Genomic DNA, 24,111 nt, shown 5'->3' with positions numbered 1-24,111 from the left:
ACACCAGAGGAGGGACTACTGGCTGATAGGAAGTGAAACATCAGGAGGGTTGGGGAGGTGTATGGAGCTGGCATGAGACATACTGTCTGTGTCCTCACTTAGCATAAACAATCAGTAAACAATGAATCATCAGTGAGGGCTGCGATCGGGGCAGCTTGAAGCTACACTGCTTGATGACACACTGGCTCAGCCTGCTACGAAAGGATGCCCGAGTATCCTTCACTGAGAGGAGCTGGTGTGTCTATTCAATTAAGAGCAGCAACACGGGCAGCTGTGTATCACATTGGCTGTGAGAGAGCACTTAGTGGGTTGCGCACATCAGAGCACGGGGAAAACAAAGCCTCTCACACACTAACACACACAGCTTTGCACGTCCAAATGTATAGCATCACACTTGGAGGGGCACGCGCACACACATGCTCTTCACGCCTCATTTGAAAAGCAAATTGAGCGCATCTTCTAGGGCGAATCATGGACTAAATCCTGGAAAACGTTACTCTTTCCTCACTTGCAGTACACCACACACACACTCGCACATGAGGTCCTTTGCATGTGCAAATATATCTTCCTTCTATTTCACTCCCGTTCTATCCCTATCTCTCTAACCTGCAATTTCCAACACCAAAAAATGTCTTAAATAGCTCTCAGAGAAGTAGGACGCTACTCATTTGGGTCAGTTCTGGCCAGCCAAACCCCTCCATTCTGGGACAGAACAAACACTGACACAAAGGCAGAGGGAACAGCCAAGGAGAGCAGCCAGGTCAAGCGGGGAATGTCAAGCAGTAATGACAAAGCAGTTTGGAGAGAAAATAGAGCTTACAACGGTGCTATGTGGCTCCGGCCAAAAATCAAACAAAAAAATCCCAAAACCCTGGTGTTGTGAAACTATGAACTTTTCACTGTTATGACATTTGTAAATTATGTTTTATATGGACTAATAAACTGGCTGTTACCTTCATTCAGCAGGGGGGAGAGAATCAGCTTAAATACCTATAAAGTGGGATTGCAGCTCAGTTTTAGTTTATTGGGGGAAAGAATTAAGCAAACAAAAACACACAAACACACACATGCCCACAAAAAGCATTAATAAAATAATGTGTTCAACATGTACCTAATTGTTTCCTTTCCACAAAACGAACTTATCCAGGGTTAATTTGATACGAAGTAACTCACCCCCCCAGAACAATTCCCAGGCATAAACTCTGAGAATTGCGTGGTAATTTATCGCAAATAAAAGTGAGACAGCTTTTGGGGGGAGGTTGTAGGTTTGTATGAGAGAGAAAGTGGCAGCGCTGTTTTAGAGGCTCCTCGACCTCCAAACTCCCTGCTGTCAATCAGCGTAGCTGCCCGTACCCTGGGGACATGCTTTCCTCCAATGCAAGGGGGGGGGGGGGGGGGAGAACACAAGCAAACAGATGCAAAAAGCTGCAGGTCAGTGTACATCTGTGCATGCTATATTTCTGAACGCCTGTGGATTCCTTGCAACTGGGCATGCGCATGCCTGCATGTGCACTTGGGCTGGAGGCAGCTCAGGCAGCTCTGCAAGGCCGTTAGCACCTGAGGTAGGGGAGTTCTGCTTGCATATCGATGAGCCGGCAACTTCGCCTCTTTGCCCCCGAGCCCCGTTCAAACAACCAGATCCAGCTAAGGGCCAGTACTTTTCAAAGCCTCCCATAGCATCCTGCTTAAGACTGCACAAAAAAGAAAATGCACATTACCCCCCCCCCCAAAAAAAAAACATAAAAAAAAAATAAAGAAAGGCAACAAATCAAGCCAAGGCGAGATCATAAAAGTTATGACGGAAACAAAAAAAGTCGCTGGGGAGACAGTGCAAGACAACTTGAACGTGCAAGTGTCACTCCCAGGGTGTTTCTAGTTTCTCTTTCCCTCCTAGAGAAATGCCAAACTACTGATAGGTGGTCAGATGGACAACAGAAAACCAGCTGTGAGAAAAAAAGGGAAAGAAAAAAAGAATCACAATCTTGCATAAAATAAAACTGACCCAAGATGTGGAAAAGAAAAGCAAATGATAAAGACCTTCAGGTGTCAGCGTGTACAGTGAGAGGATCACTGCGGTGCAAGTGTGAGCCTTCACCTTCTCACTAACACAGTCATGGATATGAAAATGAAACTAAGCTACGGGGACGGAAGGCACTGCCAGTAAACCGCATTAGCATCAAATGCAAATGAGAAGGGGGCTAATGGCTGGACAGGTGCAGACTGGGCCTCTAAATGACACACACACACACACACACACACACACACACACACACACACACACACACACACACATATTTGCAGGCACACGCACACACACACACACACAAATGAGATGGATGAATTAAACATGGGTGGGCTCTGCTTGGGGGGCTGGCAGGGCTGACATAAAGTCAATGACATACATTATTCACTAGTGCACGTTAGCCCAGCCAAGGCAACACATGACCTCTCACCCCAGGAAGTGCATCCAAACATAACAACCAAAACAATAAGGGGGTTCCCTGCTTGCAAGAGAGGGACCTGAGATAAACTAGCCATACATGAGCCTGGAAAAATGATGTGTTTAAAAAAACGCTGACCCGATGTTTATTTGTGTTTTATTTTAAGCAAAGGTGTAGACCCGACACAGCTGATAGGTGAACCAAAACCTGGTTCACAAGTGCTAACTACCCACCGTGAAGCTGAGGAGTCAGCCTGTTCCACTGGCTCAGAGAACAGGAAGCTGTCGGCCATGACATCACCCTCCCCGGGAGGAGCACTTCCTGCCCGACATTCTTCACTCAAGACACACACACACTTGTCAGGAAATGGCCTCTATCAAAACACACACTTGCTCCTGGGGAAATAACCAACACTGATGCGGATACACAAGCACAGACACGCATGCGAGGAAATGGGCCACATCAACAGCGGGCTGCAGGAGTGTGTGCAAAGGCAAACACACCAACACACCCTCAAAAAAAGAAAAGAAAAAACAGCAATAAACCTGAAATAACATTGTCTGTACATGTAAACTTGACACCGCTTTGTGCCCGTCCTGGCATTGCAAACGGAAGAGGGATTGCGGGCTACGCATGATAACCAGTGGATTCTTATCGCTGGTCACAGAGTGTTTCTATCCCACCCCTCCAGAGAGGCTCTCCCAGCCTCGGGGACACCCTGCAGCAGGCCTATGGGAGCTGGATGAGCAGGAAAGGGCTACAGGACACAGGTGGTAAGAGGCAGGAGAGGACACATGGTGCTGGAGGGATTGCCATACCCCCTCCACTGCAAATAGGGCTGACACATTTGTCCACAATTATACCAAGTGCATATACTAAAATAGTTCAGTGAGAAGACAAACATAAGACTCAGAGAGAGGGAGGGAGAGAAAAAAAGCTTTACATGGGTGAGAGGGAAATGTGTTTGTGATTTGGGACCCATCAGGGCACGTGATAGAGCGATCATACACTGTGGCTGAATACGATTAACCCCATGCTAACCGAGAGTGATGGGGAGAAGTGGAAGTGGAGGTTTAGGGGTTAAGGGCTCCCCCTCATATTATCCTGATTCTGTAAGAGGCTAAAGTGGACCACACATGTTTCCCTGGGGAGCAGAAGCACAGGAGCATCACACCTTTCAGATGCTTCTCCTGCCCAGTGTCAAGCACAGACTCAATGTGTCATGTCAAGGTCTGACTGAATTTCCAAGAACTCGCTGCTACTGAGGTTAAATACATAAAATATGGCACGAGTTGCTTTCTTCTTCTTCTTCTTCTCCTTCCTCAGCGCTGATCCACATCAGACAGCAGAGAGAGAGATGACAACGCGAGCCACGATAGTCCTAAATCAAAACAGCCAAGAAAGCGGTACAGATTGGCGTCGCGTTAAAGCGACTCCTGCCTAAACAAATACGCTTCTTAACAAAACATCTGAAGCATATTGCTCCTCGTAGATGCTTTAAAGCCCAAACAAATTCTCTTTTCAACAGAGGGGGTGGGTGGGGACGAGATAAAGAAAGGGCTGAGACTCTCCCGGTGAGCGAGTACAGTACCCAAAAGCATTGCCAATCCACACTGTACCAGATTTGTTCTCCTAACAATCAAATAAGTTTCTCATTAGCTGACTTTATTTTTCCTCATTCCCGTGGTTTTGCTGCAGTGGCCTGTTTCTCCAATCTTAACGAGAGAGAGCTAATTAGGCAATCAGACCCATTACTCTTCCAGAAGAGTTAGAGCTAGCCCAGCTAATTAGGGCTGTAAAATCTAATCATCTCTGAGAAACAGCAGAGGGCTAACGAGCCCTTATTTAACGAACTAAATAACTTCAAGGGTGGAGAGGGGCTGCTGATGGTATTTCTTTATGAATTTGAAGGAGGGGAGCTCATGGTAATTGAGTCAGTTTCAGCCTCACAGTTGTTTGTTTGTTTATGAATCCCTGATTATTACAATTGCCAAGAATATATTGGTACTAAATGAGCAAACGTATAAACCCTCCTCTGCTTAATCCCCTTTGCCCCCCCCCCCCCTCTTTTAAAAACTAGCTACCCCCCCCTCCTAACTGCTCTCCTCTCACCTGACCTATTTTGCTGTCCAGAAAGAGTGCTCGCTGGAGAGGAAAACAGAGATATTGCTGTTGTTTTCTCTCCCCCTGTTCTAATTTGTTGTTCGTTAATGCTGCCCTCACACCTGAGCCATCAGGCGTCGGGGGAATACCGCCAGCGAGCGACCACAACACATGCTCAGTGTTGGAAAAGCTGTTGGCGGGAGGATCAGGCCGCTTCACTTAAGGCTGGTCGTGCTCAAACCGCGGCAAACCCAAAGAAAAAGTTTTCACATGGCGTCCGTGAAGACGGAGCAACGGAGCGTGCAGATGAGAAATTCAACAAGTATGCACACATGAAAAACAAAAATCAGAAATATGGCACAGAGTGATGGGCAGGCGTGTTGTCTGAGGCCACGTGGTGGGGTGCAGCTGTCTCAGGGAGCGCTGAGGTGAGGCCTTCTGCTTCAGTGGAGCGGAACAAGGGTGGCGCATGCACACACACAAACTTGAACACACATAAATATATATATTTATATATATATATATGTACACACACACTCGCACAGGTAAAAAAGTAGCTTTCCACAGAGCAGCAGTGAGAACGGGACAGCTGTGTTCATCAGATAGCACAGGTCACTGCCTCATTAACACTCACACAAATACACTCAAATGTGACAAATTCAAATCAGACATCAGATAGACTACAATCTGCCTCATTTTACCCAATGACGCAGTGGCTAGGACATAGTTGAATATCAGAAAATACATTCCAAATTCCTTCATGGAAAGTCTCTTCAGCTCTCTTTAAGTCCTGATCAGAACCGCCTTAAATCTGCACGAACGAGAACAGCTCGAGTACGAGCAAAATACCTTCCCTCGTCCTCCCGCGTGCCACACGCACACACATGGCAGAGGCCGGACAGTAAATCTCTCTGACTATAAATCCTGCAAGCTGCTGCATCAGTCAGAGGTAGTTTATGACAGCAGAAGAAAGGCAAAAGACTGTGAGTGTGTAAAAAAAAACAACCCAGCTAACAATAGCCATCCACGAGTGAGATTTATACACAGAAATACACACACCAGAGCGTAGTAGCTGTAACCCTAACTGCTCATCAGCTAAGTCATCAGCACGACCACACAAACGCTGTTTGACCACACTTGAAGCAGAGCTCGACTGCTCCGTGATTGCTCCTCCACTTCACGCACGCAAACACACTAACACAAACATACAGCTGGAATATAATTTACTGCCGTTTCACACTTTCTGCTTACACAGACAATTATGGCTGCTCAAAAACCCCCAGAAAACAACCTGTGGCTGCTTTATTAGGCCTGCAGGTTGCAATTTCTCAGCCAAATCACATGTCAAAGACCCCTTCCAACTGCTTTCTTTCGCTAAAAATTGAAATGGCTTCTCGTCATGCTTTGTATGTTCTGCCATTATTTACTGCTCCTGTACTTGGCCCACAGCGCTTGTTTCACACACCCCTCCACAGTTATACCTGCTGCACTTGTGTTTGCGGTGACAGCGCATCATCGTGCCGGGGTCAAAGGGCAAAGTTTGCTTACCTGTCGATGATGACAGGGTCTGATGGGGTCTCGTTCCTGTTGCCACAACTCTTCTTATCGCAGCATCGACTGCAGGGGATGGGGATGAGACAAAAAAAAGGATGGGGGGTTAGTCACCTGGATGCAAACAGCAGCGAGAGCAAGATAAGGTGCAGCATTAAGGGGAGAAGAAAGCAGATGAGCATATAGGAGAGGGATGTGGGAGTAAAGGGGGCGTGAGACTTTTGTGGAGCTCAAGAGGAAGCATGGGTTGGATTTCTGTTTAGCTTGTCAAGGTAAGACTGGGGCTTTTGCACTACAGTAGGCGAGATCAGCCGGGCGATTTTTAGGCAAAGTTTGGAGGAGAACGGGAAAAGCGGCGAGCTTGAATGGGACTGGATAAAAACTTGAATTAGCCTCCAGGGCTCAGGTTAGCTCCATTTCTGTCAGACATCACAAAACCAGACATCTTATGTTCTCTATTTTTCCTCAGTGCTCGTCCCCTCCCTCTATCCCGCCTCTCTCCCTCTCTCTCTCGCTTGTTCTTTCTCTCTCTCAGAAGTGGGTCACAGAGTGGTCCCACTGGACCTGGAGAGTAGTGCATGCCGGGTAGAAGGGGGTTGCATACTGATGTGACGAGTCCTTTCTGAATCATTTGACTGCACCGCTATGTAACAGCGTGTTGTGTGTCGTCGACACCCCCCCTTCTGTATTCCCCCCCAAAAAGTATCATTGTGTCTACCTTTCTCTCTCTTGTCTGCTCACCTGAGCCTTTGCATGTCTGTGTGTACCTGTGTCTGACTACATGTGTGCATCTACTGTATCTGTGTGTGTGTGTGGGAGGAGATGAAGAAAGACATCGAAGCAAGTGAGAGAAGGCTGGAGAGAGACTGACCCTCCCCCTGCTTTCTCAAGTCCCCCAGGACAAGAGGACTGGAGAGCCAGATCAGATTTCTGATCTCGACCGTTTCCTGCAGCATATGAAAACAAGTGGTCTAAATTGCCTTGTGTGATAACCAGGAAGTGTCTACACTTTGCCACTAGCCATTTTTCTCCATGCAACTCTTACATGTTCTTCTAGATGGCTGGTTTTGTAAGAGACAATCGCACGCTGTGTGATGCCTTTATTGATTGTGAATGCATGCAACGAGACTGTGAGAGTCCTCCCAGCTTACTACTTTTGACTGAGTGTGTGTGTGTCTTTATTTTATGTGTAATTTGAGTCTGTCTCCCTCTGCACATAGCTCACTGTCAGGACACAGCAAACTGCATGTATTACACAAACTGAGGAGGATGGGTTTGAGTAATGAGCTTTTCCTTGTCCTAATTAGCTGAACATGAGAGGGATGCACACGCGCACATACACACCGACACATACACGCACAACAGAAATAGGCCAGGGCCCGTCTCCCCAACCCACTTTGAGGAAAATGATAAGATTTCTATTGCAATTTAGCAGCGCTCCTCATGTCCTTGCCCCCTCTTTACACCAACAAAGACATCTTCGGAGTGAGAAATGTGGTATAAAATGCTTTGCGTTTTACCTGCACATGATCTCATGGGTCAGCAGCACCCGACACATCTCTGGATTTTTGTCCTGGCCCTCATAAACAATGGCCTAAAGAAAGGGGAGGGGGAAAGATAACAGAAAGTTAAAATGATTGTAGTTTACATTTTTTCAGTGGTGTATTAAGAGAAAAAAAAAAGTCAAACTACGATGCAGGGGGCAAGTAAAAAACAGAAAGATGTGTGTGCATGTGTGTGTGTCTTTCATCTGGGAGTAGTGTTTGTCTATCTGGCAAATCTGTGTATCGTGGGAATCCAGTCCTCCTGAACAGGAACTCTCTGTTCTGACAGAGACAGTAAGAGCAAAATTGTTGGTGTGTGTGTACTACTGCTCGTGCATATGTGTTTGTGCATGCACGTATGTTTATACGTGGTGTACAGTGAGCAGTTGGACTGCCAGACTGGAGTATAGTGCACCATCTGGTCCATACAGCACAGCGTCCAAAAATCTAGTGTGGTTACCCCTCCAACCCCACTCAACATGCTCTCCAGGGCTGTGATCGGCCTGCACACACACACACAAACACAATCTCACACACACTCACACACGCGTGCGGGCGCCGATAAACATGCAAACACACACGCTCTCGCACAAACAACATCTCCTCCTACTCTTTTCAATCTCAGACAAACTCTCTTCAAGCCTAATGGCACCAGAGGAAGAACTGGCAAAACAAAAGACCTGATATCAAAACAGCGCTGAAGAGGCTCACTTTCTTCGTTGTCTAATTCATCCGAGCGGTGAAATCCCTCAGTAGTGCGCCAGCCCACATGAGCTGCTCTGTATTTCTTTGTGCGATTGAATTGGCAATAACACACTCTGGGATAGTTTGTTCTGTTTCACATTGAGGAAATGAGGGTCAAGGTCCTCAAAGAGTGAGCTGGCATGCATCACTGTCTCTCTCAAACACTAACACATCGCCACGACCGAGAGATTCACACACTCACAATCACACACACACACACATTCATGTGAACACACACTTATATATTGCCTGTTAAAAACACACACACACACACACACACACACACACACACACACACACACACACACACACACACACACACACACCCTCACTAGCTGCTGTGCAGAGGTAGAATATGAGGACACATGTCCTCTACTTTTCTGGGCCTCTGTAAATGTATTCCACAGGTAAGACAGGTCGTTTATCAAGCAGGCTGTGCTGTGCTGAAGTTGAGGGTCCCAGACACAGGCATGCATGGGGGGGGGGGCAAGAGGAGGGGGTTGGTGGCTGGGTTTGGGTGGCTGGGTGGGTGGGGGGGGGGGGGGGGGGCAACAGTCAGATCAACAGAGCCAGCAAACCATTGTAGAGTTCATTTTTTGTTGTTTTTTAGTCTAAGGAAGCACGTCTTACCTGTTTAGTCATAGAGTCAATGAGACGAACATACAAGTCCTGCTCCGTCCTGATCCCTGCACACACACACGTTAAAAAGTCAAAGCGTTTACGGGCTGGGGAATCTCTCTGAGCACAAAATGTATTCTTTCTGGTTTCCCCTGCGAGCCACTTCATGGAAACGATGAGTCTAAACTGTTAATAATGACTTTCAGTATTTGTTGCACGCTGTCAGTTTGGTTGGAACTTGAAAATTCAATTTGCTGTCTTTACTGTGTTGATTTTATCTGCATAAATATTTAGTATCAACTTAAGACTGAAAATAAGCACAGCAGGAGTCTACTAAAACATAATCAATACAACTTAATTGTTCAACGAAGGAAGGAAGACTTTAAAAAAAAAAGTTTAAAAGGAAGACGTTTTATTTTGCAGCTTGGAGTTTTTTACTCCTAAAGAGAAATACACTGCGTTTATTGGTAGAAGCAAATGAAACAGCAATAAATAAATACATAAATAATACAAATAATAATTAAAAAACATGCTTTTGTTTTTTCATTTATGAGTAATAATGCAATAATTTAAAAATATCTGAAGTTATCATCTTTCATGTTGCCTGAAAGCTAATAAATCCATAGAAGAAAACTATAAAACCTCTAAACCGAAGCTCAACCAAGTGACCACCTAAAACATTTATTTCCAGAGTTTTCTCACTTGCGTTTGACGTTTCATTGACACGCTGCTTCTGTTATTGCTCCATAAAAATTATGGAAACCAAACTCACCGTTACTGTAGAGGAGCTGAAGTCTATAATGGATCCCATTGTTGGTCTTTTCCCCCGTCATTTCCTATGAAAATTAAACCAGACCCGGTAAAAGCAAGCAGACAAGCGAGCCACCTCGTCCTGGTACTTCGACTGCATGTCTACAACTTGATATATATATATATATATATATATATATATATATATATATATATATATATATATATATATATATATATATATATATATATATATATAAAACTTCATATCTACAGTGAAATTAAGTTTTCATTTCTCTCTCACCTCTTCGTATCGAGTTTGCAGAGAAGAGTTAGAAAAAAAAAAAAAGGAATCCGTAACTTTTAATGAGGCTATTTGACAAAGAATAAGAAACCCAACTTCTTAATAATTAATTGTTTTTTTGTTTTTTGTTTTTTTAAAACACTGTTTTTTAAATTTGTTTTTAAGCTTTGTAACCTAAACTATTCTACCGTTCTCCCACAGCTTCATTTTATTTTATTTCCTATTTTTAAAATGATACAACTTCCTACACATTTATTATCTCCCCCCAACACGACAACGCGCAATGTGTAACGTCTTCTTATTGGGCAGCACAAAAACATTTGACTATAATTAATTATAAAGAAGTCGTTGTTAAATGCTAATAAATGCAGCACTTATTAATAAGTAAAACATTTTCCTATATCGATGTGACTTCAAAGACTAATATTGAAAGTTCCCTTTTTAAAGAAAATTTAAAAAAACATGTGAAAATGAAGAAGCTTGTCAGGAGAGCACCTGCAGGAATGGGCTGCATGCTGTGCTGAGCTGTCACAGAATATAAAAGTCAATATGGTTCTCGGTAGATGAGCGCAAAAGTTGCTGTAAATATGTGTAATATTCATTATTTTGCAGCTATGAAGAAAGTCAGAGTAATGACAAATATAATCAGAAGTCTGAAAGTATTATATTTTTTTAGGAACCCACGTCTAAAAATCACATCAGGAAAGCCTTCGGGAGTAATAATCCCTGCTGTGTGCGTTTGGTAATTTATCACTTTGACTATATTGTCAGGCGTCAGTCGATGCTTCGCTGCAATTTAAACATTGTACTCTTTCCTTTGAATATTTTATTACAGGCAGTGAGACGATGAAAATAAATAATAAGGCTTATATATATATATATATATATATATATATATATATATATATATATATATATATATATATATATATATATATACATATGTGTGTGTGTGTTTGTATATTTAATTTGCAAACTCACCTTTTCCTTCTCTACAAAGTCGACGAAAGTGGTTCTCTCTATTTCCACAGGCTGACCCTGTCTGTCGTACAAAGCCAGGACGAAGTGGAAGAAGTTGGACTTGCGGAGGTTGGAGGGCGGCTGTTTCTCGAAGTGTGCCCGAGCGAGACCCACTCCGCTGCGGACACAAGCACAGACCAACTAGCATCCAAAACGACGGGCATTGAAAAGATATATATACATAAAAATAAAAAAAAGAATAAAATGAAGAAAATAGAATCACAGCACGACAGAAACCTGCCCTCAGATTCAACCTCATCGCTGGCAAAATTCGTCTCTGTGCAGTTGAATAAAAAAGCTGCAGTTTCATCAACAATAATTACAGAAATATGGCTAAATGTTAAAGCGTAAAGTTAAATTGCTTCGACGTACTATTTAATATTAACGTCATAATTTGGACACATCAGTTGCTCTCTCGATGGTAGGCCTGTCGTCCATGTTAGCGTCATTACTTTCTACTGCAGCTTTAATGAAATCAAATTCACTTTCTTTTATTTTGTGGGAAAACTGCGAAATTGTAGACCTGAAAAATATAATTCTATATGCACATAAGCTACTCGGTTTTATCACAACAAAATCACAACTACTACTAATAATATGAATAATAAAGGAGGAGTAAACAACAAAGTGAGCTGAAAAGTCTAAGCAAAACTCAGCGCTCACTTTTTCAAACTAAAGTTATGCTGAGGGAACATTTAAACCCCGCTCGCCCTGGAGTTTTAGTCACTGTTACAGCCCCTTCTTCCTGAAATCCGTTAAATAAAAAACTTCGAGGCACATACAATATTTTAGTAAGTCGGACTTTGAGCTAAAAAAAAGAAAAAAGAAAGAGAAAAATGAGGGGAAAAGGGCTTGAAATGCCTGGAGGGGGAGCGGTGATTATCCCACAACTGCGTCCTCTGGGGACTCGTGCTGCCCCAAGTGATGCAGCCGCTCTCCCGTCTTTAACACCGCAGATCTGAGCGGCTTTTCTCCCCCCCATATCCCCGGTCTCCACGCCCCGCAGTCAGCGCACCGCCAAGGCCGCCTTGGGCTCACCTCTGGGCGGCTGTGTTGGCGTCCAGCACCCCGGCGCCCTGCATCCATGTCCGAACCGCGTTCATCCCGGCCACCATGGGCTCTTCTTTCATACTACTCCCACTCCTCTGGATGCTCTCGTGGATGCCAAACATCAAAACGCACCTTCACACTGTCTCTATCTCTCATTCACTCTCTCCCCCCTCTCTCTCTCTCCTCCTCTCCTCGGCTCCCTCCTTTCACTCTCTCTCTTCTTCTTCTTCTTTTCCCCTCCTGCCTCCCCCCCTCTTGCTTGTCTGTTTGATCGCGCTGTCAGAACGAGCAAAGTAGCGTGGTCTGTTTCACTCGGCGTTTAGTTGCGGCGTGTTTCTCAAAGTAAACAAAAGATGCGACATGTGGAAGGGAAAAAAAAGAAAGAAAGAATAAAGGGAGGCCGGGAGCTGTCAGCATCCGAGGTTAGCTGCACCTCGTGTCAGCGACTCCAGAAGGAAAACGGAGTGGGGAAGCAGCAGCTGTGTGAAGATGAACAGCGTGAGAAACGATGAAAGAGGGGGGAAGCGCAGGATGAGAGGCTGCACTGAGTTGGCGACAGTCCCCGGGATCAAGGTGCAGCTGACATAAACGCGAGCAAAAATGTCAGTTTCCCCCTCTTTCTCTCTCTTTTCTTTTTTTTCTTTGCAAACAAACAGTCCAAAGAGAAAACGAAAAACGAGGAGATGAAAACGCGTTTCGCTTTCCTTAGCTCCGTTTCCTTATTTACAAAGTCTTCCCCTCCTCTCTCTCTCAGCTCAGATGAATGAAACGGAAGATTACGCGCAATTAAGCGGCAGTCCCGGGCAGCAGCGGCTCAACTCCTCCTCATCTCCCGCTCGGGTGATTTGCGCTCTTTTTCCTTCCCTGAGGAATCACTTTGGACCATCTCTGGGATGCCAAACAGGAGAGAGGACTAGTAGGTGAAGGAGGCGTGGTCTGCACGCAAAGGGGAGGACTAGTAGGTGAAGGGGGCGTGGTCTGCACGCCTCAAACATAGTTAATAACGCGGACAATCATCTGTCCACCAACCCGACCACCACGTTGCCCGCCCGCCTGCCTTCTGTCCCCGCCTCGCTCCGCGCACTGTCCCGCCCCAGCCACTTAGCCTGAAGCTTTGCGCGCGCTCTCCCTCTCTCTCTGTGCGTGCGTGATGTGTGCGTGTTAAATCTTTTTTGTGTTTAGTGTTTAGAGCTGACAGTTAATATGTTCATGGCAATCAAACACCAGCTCCAGGGAGGAAGTTAGTTTGATCCATATAGTTTTCCGTCTGTGAGCAAAGAGAAGAGCAAGAGAAACTGCACGCCACGAAATATCCCCGCATCCATCTGCAAAAAGCCCAAACAGATTCTGATTAAATGTTCTAATGAGGATCATATACAAACATTTTTTTCGTTTTTGTCTCGTTATTATGTGACAAAGCATGCACTAGTGGAGTGAAACAATCCGAGAAGCACTCACCATCTGCGCACAGATTTATGCGTATATCTCAGATTAATTCAACATCAAACAACCAAAAAACCAATATTTTAATTGTCCACATTCTGCACGCGTGTGCTGTGGAGAAAAAGGACTTTATTCAAACATTTATTTGTATTTTTTTTTAACTGAAGCTCCGTCTTGTTGTTTTCACACGAGATTCGGAATCAACTGCACGGAGAAGTCCAAGTGTTCATTCAGAGTATCAACTCCGGCAGATTATGGGCTTAACAAAGTTTCAGCGCACCAAAGGAAAAAAAGAAAAAAGAAAAAACAGAGCCTGGCAGCCGCTGCGCACAATTTTGTGTTACAGCCCGGTGGTTTGAAATTAGCTTTGATTAGATGCATTACATAAATCTTGCGGGACTAAATGCTGAATCCAACATAAATATGAGGATTACAGCTAAACTGTTCTGCGTCCTGCTGCCCAAAAAGAAATTTGCAGTCACTCAAAAGCAACTGCTCACAAACAATAACAGCACAAAAAAAGAGATGAAGAAAAAAAGTGTGACAAAAAATTTGCATGGTTGCTCACGGAGCCATGAAACTGCGCGGTGAGCCCACATGCATGAAGACCGGACGAACAAATCCAGCAGCTCTAGCAGGAAATGAGGATGCTGCTGCAGCTCTCCCCACTTTGCTCGCCAGTCCTGGTTTTCCTCCGATCATTAGAGTCATTTCTAAATTGTCAAATTGAATTGTCCGGGGGAGGCATCTGCTCACTAAGTACTGTTTGCTTAATTATAATGAAATGGAAAGGATGAAAGAGTCGTTTGGTTTTGTTGTTTTTATCAGGAGGCTATATCTGAAAATTAAGATTTTATCAAAAAACGGCTCAAATGAAAGAGTCTGACACGTTGATGCTGGCGGTTGCGGGCTCAGGGAAAAAAGCTCACGTATAATTAAAACAAAATACAGACTATTTGGAATTATGAGGTTATATATTTTGGCACTCTAATAACCCCAAACAAGTTTTACTTTGTTTTTAACTATTACTTTTTGAGTGACCTTTCGGCATAATAAGCGACCAGCAAACCGCCGAGAAATGCCATAAACGGTCAAGGTTAGACACCAAACCCGCGGCAATCATCTCATCATTTTCTGTAGCTGTTTATTTATGTCTCCTGCTGTGGGAGGAGAAATATGAGCACCCTACCACGTGAGTACACGACACAATAAATAGTGATAAAAAGTCTCTCACGATTTTTTTTTTTGCGCACACACACACACACACACACACACACACACACACACACACACACACGCACGCACAAGTTCATATCTATCCTTCAGCACATTTGTTTGATTGTGGCTCCCTCAAAGTGATCTGTCTGCCTTGGTCGGCATGCAGGCCCGCGCGAACACCGGAGGCCTCCGGGGTGGCGTATATTTATATCCCCAAACACCAACGCACACGGTTACCCCAAATATCACTGTCCCAGTATCCAAAAACAGGCATGTCAGTCTGGGCCCCGATCTCCCAGCCATGCTAATACCGCGATTTACTAACTCCTTGGCACCCGGACGTAAGTTTTGCAAAATATCTCAGGTCCTTACTCGCAAACAGGAATGCGCACGCCATTTAAATGATGTAAAGGTGCGTCTGCATATGTGTGTGCGTATAGGACACTTGACGAGGACTCATGTTCAAGTGTCCACATATGGGAAGGCTATTAAAATTCCCTGCGTGATTTAGACGTTTTGAAGTAACTGATGAGAAAGGAGTTGTAGGCGCTGCAGTCCGTCTCTTGTACAGCCAGATGTTCCTGTAAATCAAAAAGGTTGGGCTGATGATAATAATGGCCTGATTGAACGGAAGACTCGTAAAAATCACTAGTTGTAAAATCAGGGCATATGCTTATGAGAGCGGAGCGTATGTCTTACAATATGCTCTTCAGTCGACATAAAGTGGACAAATATAGGTGTTTGCCTTTTAAAACGTGTCAAGCCACCAGTAGACTCGATCCATTTTAATATCAGCATAAAACATGAAAGGAAAAAACAAGTATAATTGTTGTTCCTAAAGTGCTTTTATAGCGTCAGCAAATATTGACTAGAAATTTAATAAACTGCTGTGATGAAAAATGAGTGCTGTACATTTTTCAGTCCTTTAGGCTACATATCTCTAGCAATCCCCAGTCTCGTTTCATTTCAGGTCAAGACCTATGAAAAGCACACGTATCAGGTGCAATGTTGCCATCTAGTGGGGTAAAAAAGACATCACACGACGCAAGAGGGCCATCAAGTCTCAGCAGCACTTGCATAGCATGTCCATGTGGCTGCATTTCTGTACCATGATTGTCATAGTCAGGAAATGAGTGGATAAGGTCAGTAAGACGGCAGCGATGAATGAAAGCAATTCTAATCTAATCTAATCCCGTTGTGTATTTAAACCAAGTGTTTAAAAGTTAAACTGTTCAAAATATAGAAAGAAACAATATTTTTATGTGCACACAATATACACTCAGTGTACCAAAACATGACCTTGGCCTTGAAATATCACCCCCCCCCCCCCCCCCCCCCCCCAATTGCTATTGATGGGCTCAGTAAGGATGACCTTGTCTTATAGAAGTCATAATCATTCCTCATTTTGCTTATAAAAACCCATTTCCGTGGATATGTTGGCCACAGTGTAAACCCCACAGAGACAATTTAAGCAATTTTTAATTTTTTTTAAAGACTAGGCGTAAGTGACACATCACATCACACATCACATGTATACACATAAATACATGTATATAAAAATGTCAAAAGTAGAACTAAGTGGAAGCAAAGAACAGTGACTCTGTAGTGGGTATCAGGCTGTGCCCTTCATGTTTTCCGACAGGTGAGACAATTATTTAAACTGCATATAAATCAAACTCTACCAGCTCTGCACAAGAATCCATCCATACACTGAAACTGAGACAGAAACTATCTTTACTTGGTTTAGAAGAAACTGTAAGAAACTGACTATGTCAGAACCAAGTATTCTATTTGTCTTTAGTCACAACCAACAGTATTGTATTTACCGTACTGACAGCTGTGAAACATACAAATTGATTTCATTCATGCCCTTTGACCTACATTAATCAGAGACACACTGTATGCTGTTCCAGTCAGACCACGTGGCTAATGTAACACGTGATGCATTCAGCATTGTGGTTAGATTGGAGCTGAGGTCATGTTCGCTGCAAATGTTATAATTCCTCACAGACGTCTCCTTTAAATTACACCTACTATAAACTAAAGCTGAAAACACAAGATTGTTTCGATGATATATTGAAGTCCAGTGTGCAGATTTGATATTTTGTTCTTTATGCAAGTCAATTAAAATCTTTGGTTTGTGGTCTGACTAGATTAGAAAGATGTCAGTGGTAAGATGTCAGCGTTAGCATGGGTAAATCACAATTAGCCTTTGTTTTTAATAATTTTCTGATGGTTTACATCAATCAAAGAATAACTAATGGATTAACTGCCAGTAAAAGTGTTATTGCAACCAGTGAGGATCTAATTTAATCACTTATCAAAAGATCATGTCATAGCATTCATAAAGTCTCATTTGACCTCAGAGGCCTATCTACTATAACCCTAAGATACCGATTTAGTGTTTTTAAAGAAGCTTTTTAAAGAAGATTTCCACTTTTAAAAATGAAAAATTTAAGATAAATCATAGTATTCTTTTACTTTTTCATAAGCATAAAAGTTGAAACATTTCTCAAAAATGTAACAAATACTCTCTGTCACATGCAGACAACTAAAACGTAGATCAGGACTGTCATATCTTTTTTTTTGTTTGGTATTTCGCCCCGAAAGTCATTATGTCACTTAACCTCTTCTGCTTTTTTAAGATGGGGGAAGTGAACAGAGCAGCCACCACAGCTTCGCGACAGCTACCACGGCCTCGCGACAAACAACCATAACCTACAGACCAATGCACACAAGAGTCGCTTATGATTCACTAGGTCTGATGTTGTTTATTTGGACTTTTCTTGCATGTGACATGGAAATTTGGTCCTAAATGATACTTCATTAACAATTAGACTGGAGTTTCAGGTTGTTAGGACCCTTTACACACACACACACACACACACACACACACACACACACACACACACACACACACACACACACACACACACACACACCAATACCAGTAAACATTAATTTAGTGAACTGCTGAACTGAACTTTTTAGAGCCACAAGACACTAAAGTGTGTTTGCGTGCCCTTTTCATTGTATAACAGGGATTAAATAAGCTAAAAGCTATTTTTTTAACATCAACATTTGACATACAAACATATTTAAATAGTGTTTGAGAATAATATTTTTTATCAATATATTTGCCAAGAAAGTCCTAGTGGGCATCAGTGACTGGGTACTGGTATTGCAAACTATTATAACTGCATAAGATAGTTTCATAGGAGAGGTTATAACTACAGGTGAACATTACACAGTATTAAACACAGAATTCTTTATAGCTATATTGCTTTGGAAAAGTCTTGAACCATCTCTCATTTCTTTCTATTTTGCTTGGAAAATGGGAAGTAGTTTCAACAATTTATTCAGACATTTGGACACATAAATGGAAACACAGCATATCGGGCAATAATATATTTTGTGGAATTCTAACGAGCTTGATATTTGGTATGGACACCTTTATTCTTCAACACAGCCTGAACTCTCTTAGGCAACCTTTTATGTCATTGAAGTAGTTTTTAGGAAGAGTTCTCCATGCTTCTTGAAGGACATTCAAAGATCTTTATTGGATGTTGGCTGCCTTTTATGCTGTTTGTCCAGTTTATCTTACACTGTTTCAATAAATTTGAGATCCAGGCTCTGAGGAGGCCAATCCATGACTGATAGTGCGCCACTGCATGCTTTTCAGTTCAATACTTGTGTAATTTGGCATACCTCAGCCTTTTACTCCTTGTTTCTCTTCATTAAGAATGACTTTTTGGCAGTCACCCTTCCACTGAGACCATTTCCGATGAGTCTCATTTGAAACTTAAGGACCACATGCATGTCCCCCCCTTTTCTTAAGGACATGGCTTTCAGATACTGCTCATCTACTGTGGATTATTCTTTTTTCAGGCCTGGCACTGTTTTTGTCCTCAACTATATAAAAAAAGTGTGTAGGGTAAACATTACTGCCACCAGCGCTAGGCTGTTAACCAGTCATGCTTGTAGCGATGTGCCAATGTCACTGTGAAGAAGAGTTACTGGCAAAGGAAAATGCCAGATTGTGTTGACTAATAGTTTTAATCACATTGACAATTCCTTTGTTTAAAGGTCACTGCCGAGCTGTTTGACTAAGCTTACATTATCACATGTGCGCTTCCTCTTATAGGGGTGTTCGAAACCAAGCATGCTGAGGAACTCTGAGCTCAGTTTTGATATTACTGTATTTAGCTAAGGGAAAATGCTGCTCTACTAATATATCAATACTGGCAGAAATTGTTTATATATTGACCTTACAGAAAAGTATTGTCCTTTAGAGAATCCCATGGAAAAGTCAGAGCTGCCAGCTAGTTCAGTATAAAGCAGATGCGTGATGATTTAATCTGAAATTATAATTTTGTAATATAACCATGGAGAAGGCAATTGATAGAAAAAAAAAAAAAAAAAAAAAAAGTCCTTGCAAGAAGCACATATAGGAAACCACAGGTGCCAGATCTTGACTAATAACAATTGTTTTAATGAAACTTCTGTTTTTTGTCCCAGAGCAAAGAGGAGTTTCTACCGAAAACTACACTCTCACCTAACTGGTTAGGGAAAGGACAGAAATTCTGTGCACCTGATTTCCATCTACATGTGTTATTCAAACATTGTTCTCTGCAAAATGGGGTTTAATATTACATCACTGACCTTTCTGAAAGCTGATAGGAAAACAGTGCTACAGTCATTTCTTGAATGACTTCTATAGTGTCTCCTGATTATGTCTGAAATCTGGGTGATGTGTTAATTTGATTGGTAGCTTATATTTGGTTTCACCAATATTATGCAACAGACAGGTGACAAAAAGTCCAAGCTTAGCAAAACTCAACTTTATTTACTTGCACAATTAGAAATTACAAAAAAAAAATAAATAAATAAAAAAAATTATTCTGTAAAATAAATATATAAAGCGCCACGATTCTCCTCTTTTATATTCGTTTGTTCAGGTGCTTGTTCCTCTTCTTCCTGTGGTTCCTCAGCCTGTAAACAGAAAAGAAATAAAAGAATCATTTGGCACTGTGACAGACTGAAGTTTAAGGCTCAAAAACACACCACAGCCATCGGTGAGTTATGTAAAAAGTGGAAATGACAAGGCCAAGAGACAACACGCAGTCGGCACTCTGACATGTGATCACAACCTATGGGGAAAAACGTGTGGCTTGCAAGATTTACAGAAGAAACGGATGCCGAGTGTCCCATGTTACAGTACTGAGTGGCACCAACCTTTTATGGCTCCACTCGCTCCATTGTGAGAAAGAGAAAGCATCTTTTGCTCTGACGCACACAGCCTTAGCCCTTTGCTTCACTTTGAACTGAAAAGTGTCTGTAGAGTGGAGTGTCAAAGCCTGAAATTAAAAAAAACAAACAAAAAAAACCCCAACGCATTTATACATGTACCCTTCATGCACTGTATCATATCAATTAACACATATGGTGTATCATTATATTCATTTCTTCCTCTGGAAATATTTATAGTCTGTAAATGGCACTTACTTGATAGTTGTTGCAAGGGTTGTCACAGCTCTCACAACCATCCTTGAGCTGTGCAATCTGGAAGGTGAGAGGGAAGTAGGAGTAGGGGCTGCTCCAGGAGCTCGGGTAACTCCACTGTATCACTGTGGTGTTGACTTGAGCAATCTCCACCTTGTCAGGTTTCACTGTTTAAGACGGAAGCAAAACACCAGAGTAAGACCAAAACAATGAAAAGCCATAAAAGAGGAAGCTTCCTCCAAAGAATTCTCACCAATCTCTGACAAGTAAAAGCGCTGAAAATATTCCTCCAACAGAAAGTGCTGGCTCAACACGAACACAGTGACGCAGATCTGCTTGCTCTCCTCGGCGTAAGGGCAATGCTGTTTGTCCAGGCAGGAGATCCTGTTGTCGCTCAAGGTACAGCTGAAGTTGCCGTAACCTGAGGAGCACGTCCACTGGCCGCTGGTATCGACAGAGCACTTTGCGTTGCTGTCAGGAACACTGTAGAAATGCATGTTTTTTTTACTTTTCTAGTCAAGTGGTTGTACAAGATTCTCATGGACAAACATTTGCAGCTGTATTATTATTATCATATCTTTTTTAAACATGGAATACGGTTCCCTGTACATGACCTTTAAAAATCACAAACATGTTTCCTTTCATAACTGGGCGTTTATGGATGTCTTTCTGCAATCTCAGCTCCTACATGATGACTTATTGTTGTTATTGGTGAGCAGAACCGAAAGTGTTTCAGCAGTACAACGTGCGCTTACCGATGAGCTTTGATAAATGCTACTCTGCCACTGCGGCTGCTGTGCCAGGTCCAGGAGCAGTAGAACTCGCCGCTGTAATTTTGAGCCGTGCACTTGAGATAATCTAACAAGACGATTCAGAGAGCACAAGACAAATACTTTAAAATGTATCCAGTTTTCTCAGCTGTATAATTTGTGTCAAATTTGCACACACCTTCGTCAGTTTTCACTAGTATCTTCCGCCTTTTGCTCTTATCTTCTTTGATGAGAACAATAGTATGATTGAGAAGAGATCCATCCTCACTGTGGCAGGTGTAGTTGCCCCCCCCTAAGCTTTCCTCTAGCTGCACTCGATATGAGTTTCCCCTCTGAGCTTGATCTATTCCATTCTTCTTCCAAAAGATTTCTTGGCTCTGGTTGGCACTCCCAATGAGCTCCTCTGGCGACTCCATACACAACAGGTTCTGCTCAGCCAAAGTGCCATCCACCTCCAAAACCAGAACTATCGGGAGACAGATTCACATTCAAGGGATTGAAAAGAATCAATCATTTAAACTTAGGGTGACAGATTCTCCCAACTATCAAACTTACTGTTGGGCAACAGAGTCCAGTGCTTTGGATTCTGGTAACTGATTTGGAAAACTGCACAGATGATGCTGAAAGCAAACCACTTCATCTGAGTGAAAAAAAAGACAGAACAGGGAGGTAATCATGAAAAATCAATAAAAATTGGAAGAAGAGGGCACAAAGGAAGTCAGTAAAAATGCAATAAAAGTAGTACAGGCTCTTGGATGCACATGCTTAAAGACATTACACCTGTATTTACAAATGGCAGTAAAGCTGCACTTGTAATAACCCACTGCAATAGCAGAAATGCACTGCCATCAACTCTGATCAGTGTCCAACTGCCTGAATAAATAAATAATAAGATTAGATAAATAAAGTCATAACACACTCTGTGGAAAGAGAAGTTGATATTAACGGCAGCATTTGTGATGCTAAAAGGAATCAGTCAACTCAAAGAGCTTAAATATTAAACAAGCCACACCTACTTCTATAATACTTGTGCAATTTATAACCACTCTTATTTTGTATTATTACGTCATTATTTAACATTAACCTTTTTTGTTTTTAAGATATATATCAACAGATTTGTAAAGAACAACCTTACCTTGTCAGTACCTTCCACGCTTAACGAAGATCCTGTTATTTTGGGTGCCTTTTATCGCTGATGGCCAAATTTCCCCTCGTCGTGCTGATGGAGGGGAAAAAGTCCAGAGGAAATTCGCTTTCCCTGCGTCCAAATAAACAAACCTATATACCCATTCATTACTCACTCCCAGTCGTGTCTCATTGAACAAAGCAGTAACAGGTACGATGCACCTTAAACATCAATCAGTGTGAATGTGTCGGTAGTTGTAAGCGTGTGTAACCTTTATTTATTATCATCTTGTCTTTGCTGGCACCGTTAATCGTAGCTCCTGCTCGTTTGCTGCTCGCGAAAGTTTCACTTTCAGTTTTGGCGCCTCATCTGCGGCATTAAAACACTTCCCAGCACCTTTTTTTTTTTTTTTTAATAATAAAACCAAATTTGAACCCTAACTTTTTCACTTTTTAAAAACAAAACAAAAAAAACCCCTCCTTAGTCACATACAAATACACAATTGTAATATTTTCCCTCAAAAAAAAACGAAGTTTTATTAGCTAATCTATGAATTAACGCAAGCAGAAGTACATAAGCTGCATGATGACAAAATGTCATTGTCACAGGGAGCCTGTGATCTCCAATCATCCCGCAGTGCCTTTAATCTAACTGCTGTATATTTCGCAAACAGACTATTTTAAAATCCATGGAAAAAGTTGCATAGTATTTTAAGATTTGTGTCTACTTTGTTTCTCACCTCCCCTCCAGACTACACCTGACCTCCAGCTAGCAAAAGCCATTTCTGGCCTCCTTTTATGGTAAAGTTCCTGGGAGGGAATGTGCCAAGTGTAGGATGAAGGAGGGGTGGCATTTAGTGAGGTTAAAGAATCTGTTGGTTTTAAACATTTGCAGAATTGAGGCATTTTCTAAAAATATTTTTGCTAATGTTCCAACTGTTAACTTATCATCATTATATTTGAATGACAGATTGAGCGTTATTAATTTATTTAATCCTTAAGTGGTATTTAACTGCTATTTCAACGAGTGGGAGGCCACTCTCTTGGAGGGGCAGTATGGTAGGTCATGATGTAGGTGGCCCATAGTGTCAGAGGCCCTTGTTAAAGGGGGTTTGCCCATGAAGTACAATGCTGTTTCAATTTTGTTAGGATGATCTTTAAATGGAAATGTTATCTTTTTCCTTTAAACTTTTCTAATTTATTTTGCTTTAGTTGGCTGCACTGTATATATAACAATGTGAAAGAACTAATAAAAAGACCTCATTATCAACCTTCTGAACAACTTTTTTCTGCCTCCACCCTAACAGTCGTCTTATGTCACCTTGACGACAAATACAAAAGTTAGGTTTATAGGGGGAAGAAAAAGCTGCTCTCATGTCTGACAAATACTCATCCTAAAGTGGGCTTCTGTTCTCCCTCATGTTTGTGTCCTCCCTTGCAGTCTGTTCTTGTGTCAAAGATGTGATTTTCCTGGGTTTGTTATTCATGTTATTTTTGTGCTTTAGTTTACTTTAATAAAACCACCTAATAGTTTATTCCTCGTGTTTTGGGTCCTGCATTTGCAAGACACTTAGCCACTGTGACACTATGCCAGTTTTAAAGAAATGCATTGAAAGTATTATTATTTTAAATATTGAAGCTGTGATAAGGGAAAAAGACTGAATGAACTCAAATGTGGGACTTAGAATATAAGTTAAGTTTATTTACAAGCAGGAAATGTGCAAAACTCTTTGTTTAGTGCAAGCTTAGCTCCACAAAACAACAATCTAATGAAGATAATTGCTGTCACCAAACTCTCTCCCAAAGTACACCAGGATTTCTTGTACAGGAGTTGGAAGATGGACAAAAACAAAGCCAAATGTTCAGACAGGAGCTGATTATGGGGTGTTAGTTCAGCAATCATGTCCTGAATGAAAGTCTTCCCTCCT

At 42.3% G+C, this 24,111-nt stretch overlaps 2 protein-coding genes across 9 annotated transcripts in view; both read right to left on the bottom strand.

The window, feature by feature from the left end:
- Positions 1 to 13,113, bottom strand: part of LOC147337702 (transcription factor COE1) — a 55,650-nt gene extending 42,537 nt beyond the window's left edge. For 2 of the 6 annotated variants that reach the window (XM_086308373.1, XM_086308390.1), the window contains exons 1-6: positions 12,114 to 13,106; positions 11,037 to 11,193; positions 9,774 to 9,837; positions 9,014 to 9,069; positions 7,616 to 7,689; positions 6,093 to 6,161 (exon numbers count right to left, since the gene is read on the bottom strand). In XM_086308373.1, coding sequence (XP_086164499.1) covers positions 6,093 to 6,161; positions 7,616 to 7,689; positions 9,014 to 9,069; positions 9,774 to 9,837; positions 11,037 to 11,193; positions 12,114 to 12,247 — 554 coding nt within the window. In that variant the 5' untranslated portion in view covers positions 12,248 to 13,106. Of the gene's footprint in view, positions 1 to 6,092; positions 6,162 to 7,615; positions 7,690 to 9,013; positions 9,070 to 9,773; positions 9,838 to 11,036; positions 11,194 to 12,113 lie in introns of all 6 variants that reach the window. The other 4 variants (XM_086308410.1, XM_086308420.1, XM_086308381.1 and 1 more) reach the window with 4 other exon arrangements.
- A 6,492-nt stretch (positions 13,114 to 19,605) lies between these two features.
- il12ba (interleukin 12Ba) lies at positions 19,606 to 22,947 on the bottom strand. 3 transcript variants are annotated; one of them, XM_086308434.1, is made up of 9 exons: positions 22,924 to 22,947; positions 22,194 to 22,316; positions 21,614 to 21,698; positions 21,237 to 21,524; positions 21,044 to 21,146; positions 20,542 to 20,771; positions 20,292 to 20,455; positions 20,022 to 20,143; positions 19,606 to 19,778 (listed from the first exon to the last, which is right to left on the bottom strand). In XM_086308434.1, exons 3-9 carry the CDS (start codon positions 21,696 to 21,698, stop codon positions 19,727 to 19,729), a joined length of 1,044 nt encoding a protein of 347 aa, XP_086164560.1. In that variant the 5' UTR covers positions 22,194 to 22,316; positions 22,924 to 22,947; the 3' UTR covers positions 19,606 to 19,726. The 3 variants fall into 3 exon arrangements, with proteins under 3 accessions (XP_086164560.1, XP_086164577.1, XP_086164569.1); XM_086308451.1 differs by having other exon boundaries at positions 22,194 to 22,277; positions 22,924 to 22,946; XM_086308443.1 differs by having other exon boundaries at positions 22,194 to 22,336; positions 22,924 to 22,944.
- Positions 22,948 to 24,111: the final 1,164 nt, after the last annotated feature.

Source organism: Aulonocara sp. 'chitande type north' Nkhata Bay, linkage group LG2 (genome assembly GCF_057382095.1).
Source record: "Aulonocara sp. 'chitande type north' Nkhata Bay isolate Kocher_YH1m ecotype deep benthic linkage group LG2, A_spYH_male_GT1.1, whole genome shotgun sequence".
NCBI classification, from domain to species: domain Eukaryota; kingdom Metazoa; phylum Chordata; class Actinopteri; order Cichliformes; family Cichlidae; genus Aulonocara; species Aulonocara sp. 'chitande type north' Nkhata Bay.
This window is presented reverse-complemented; position numbering and strand designations above follow the sequence as displayed.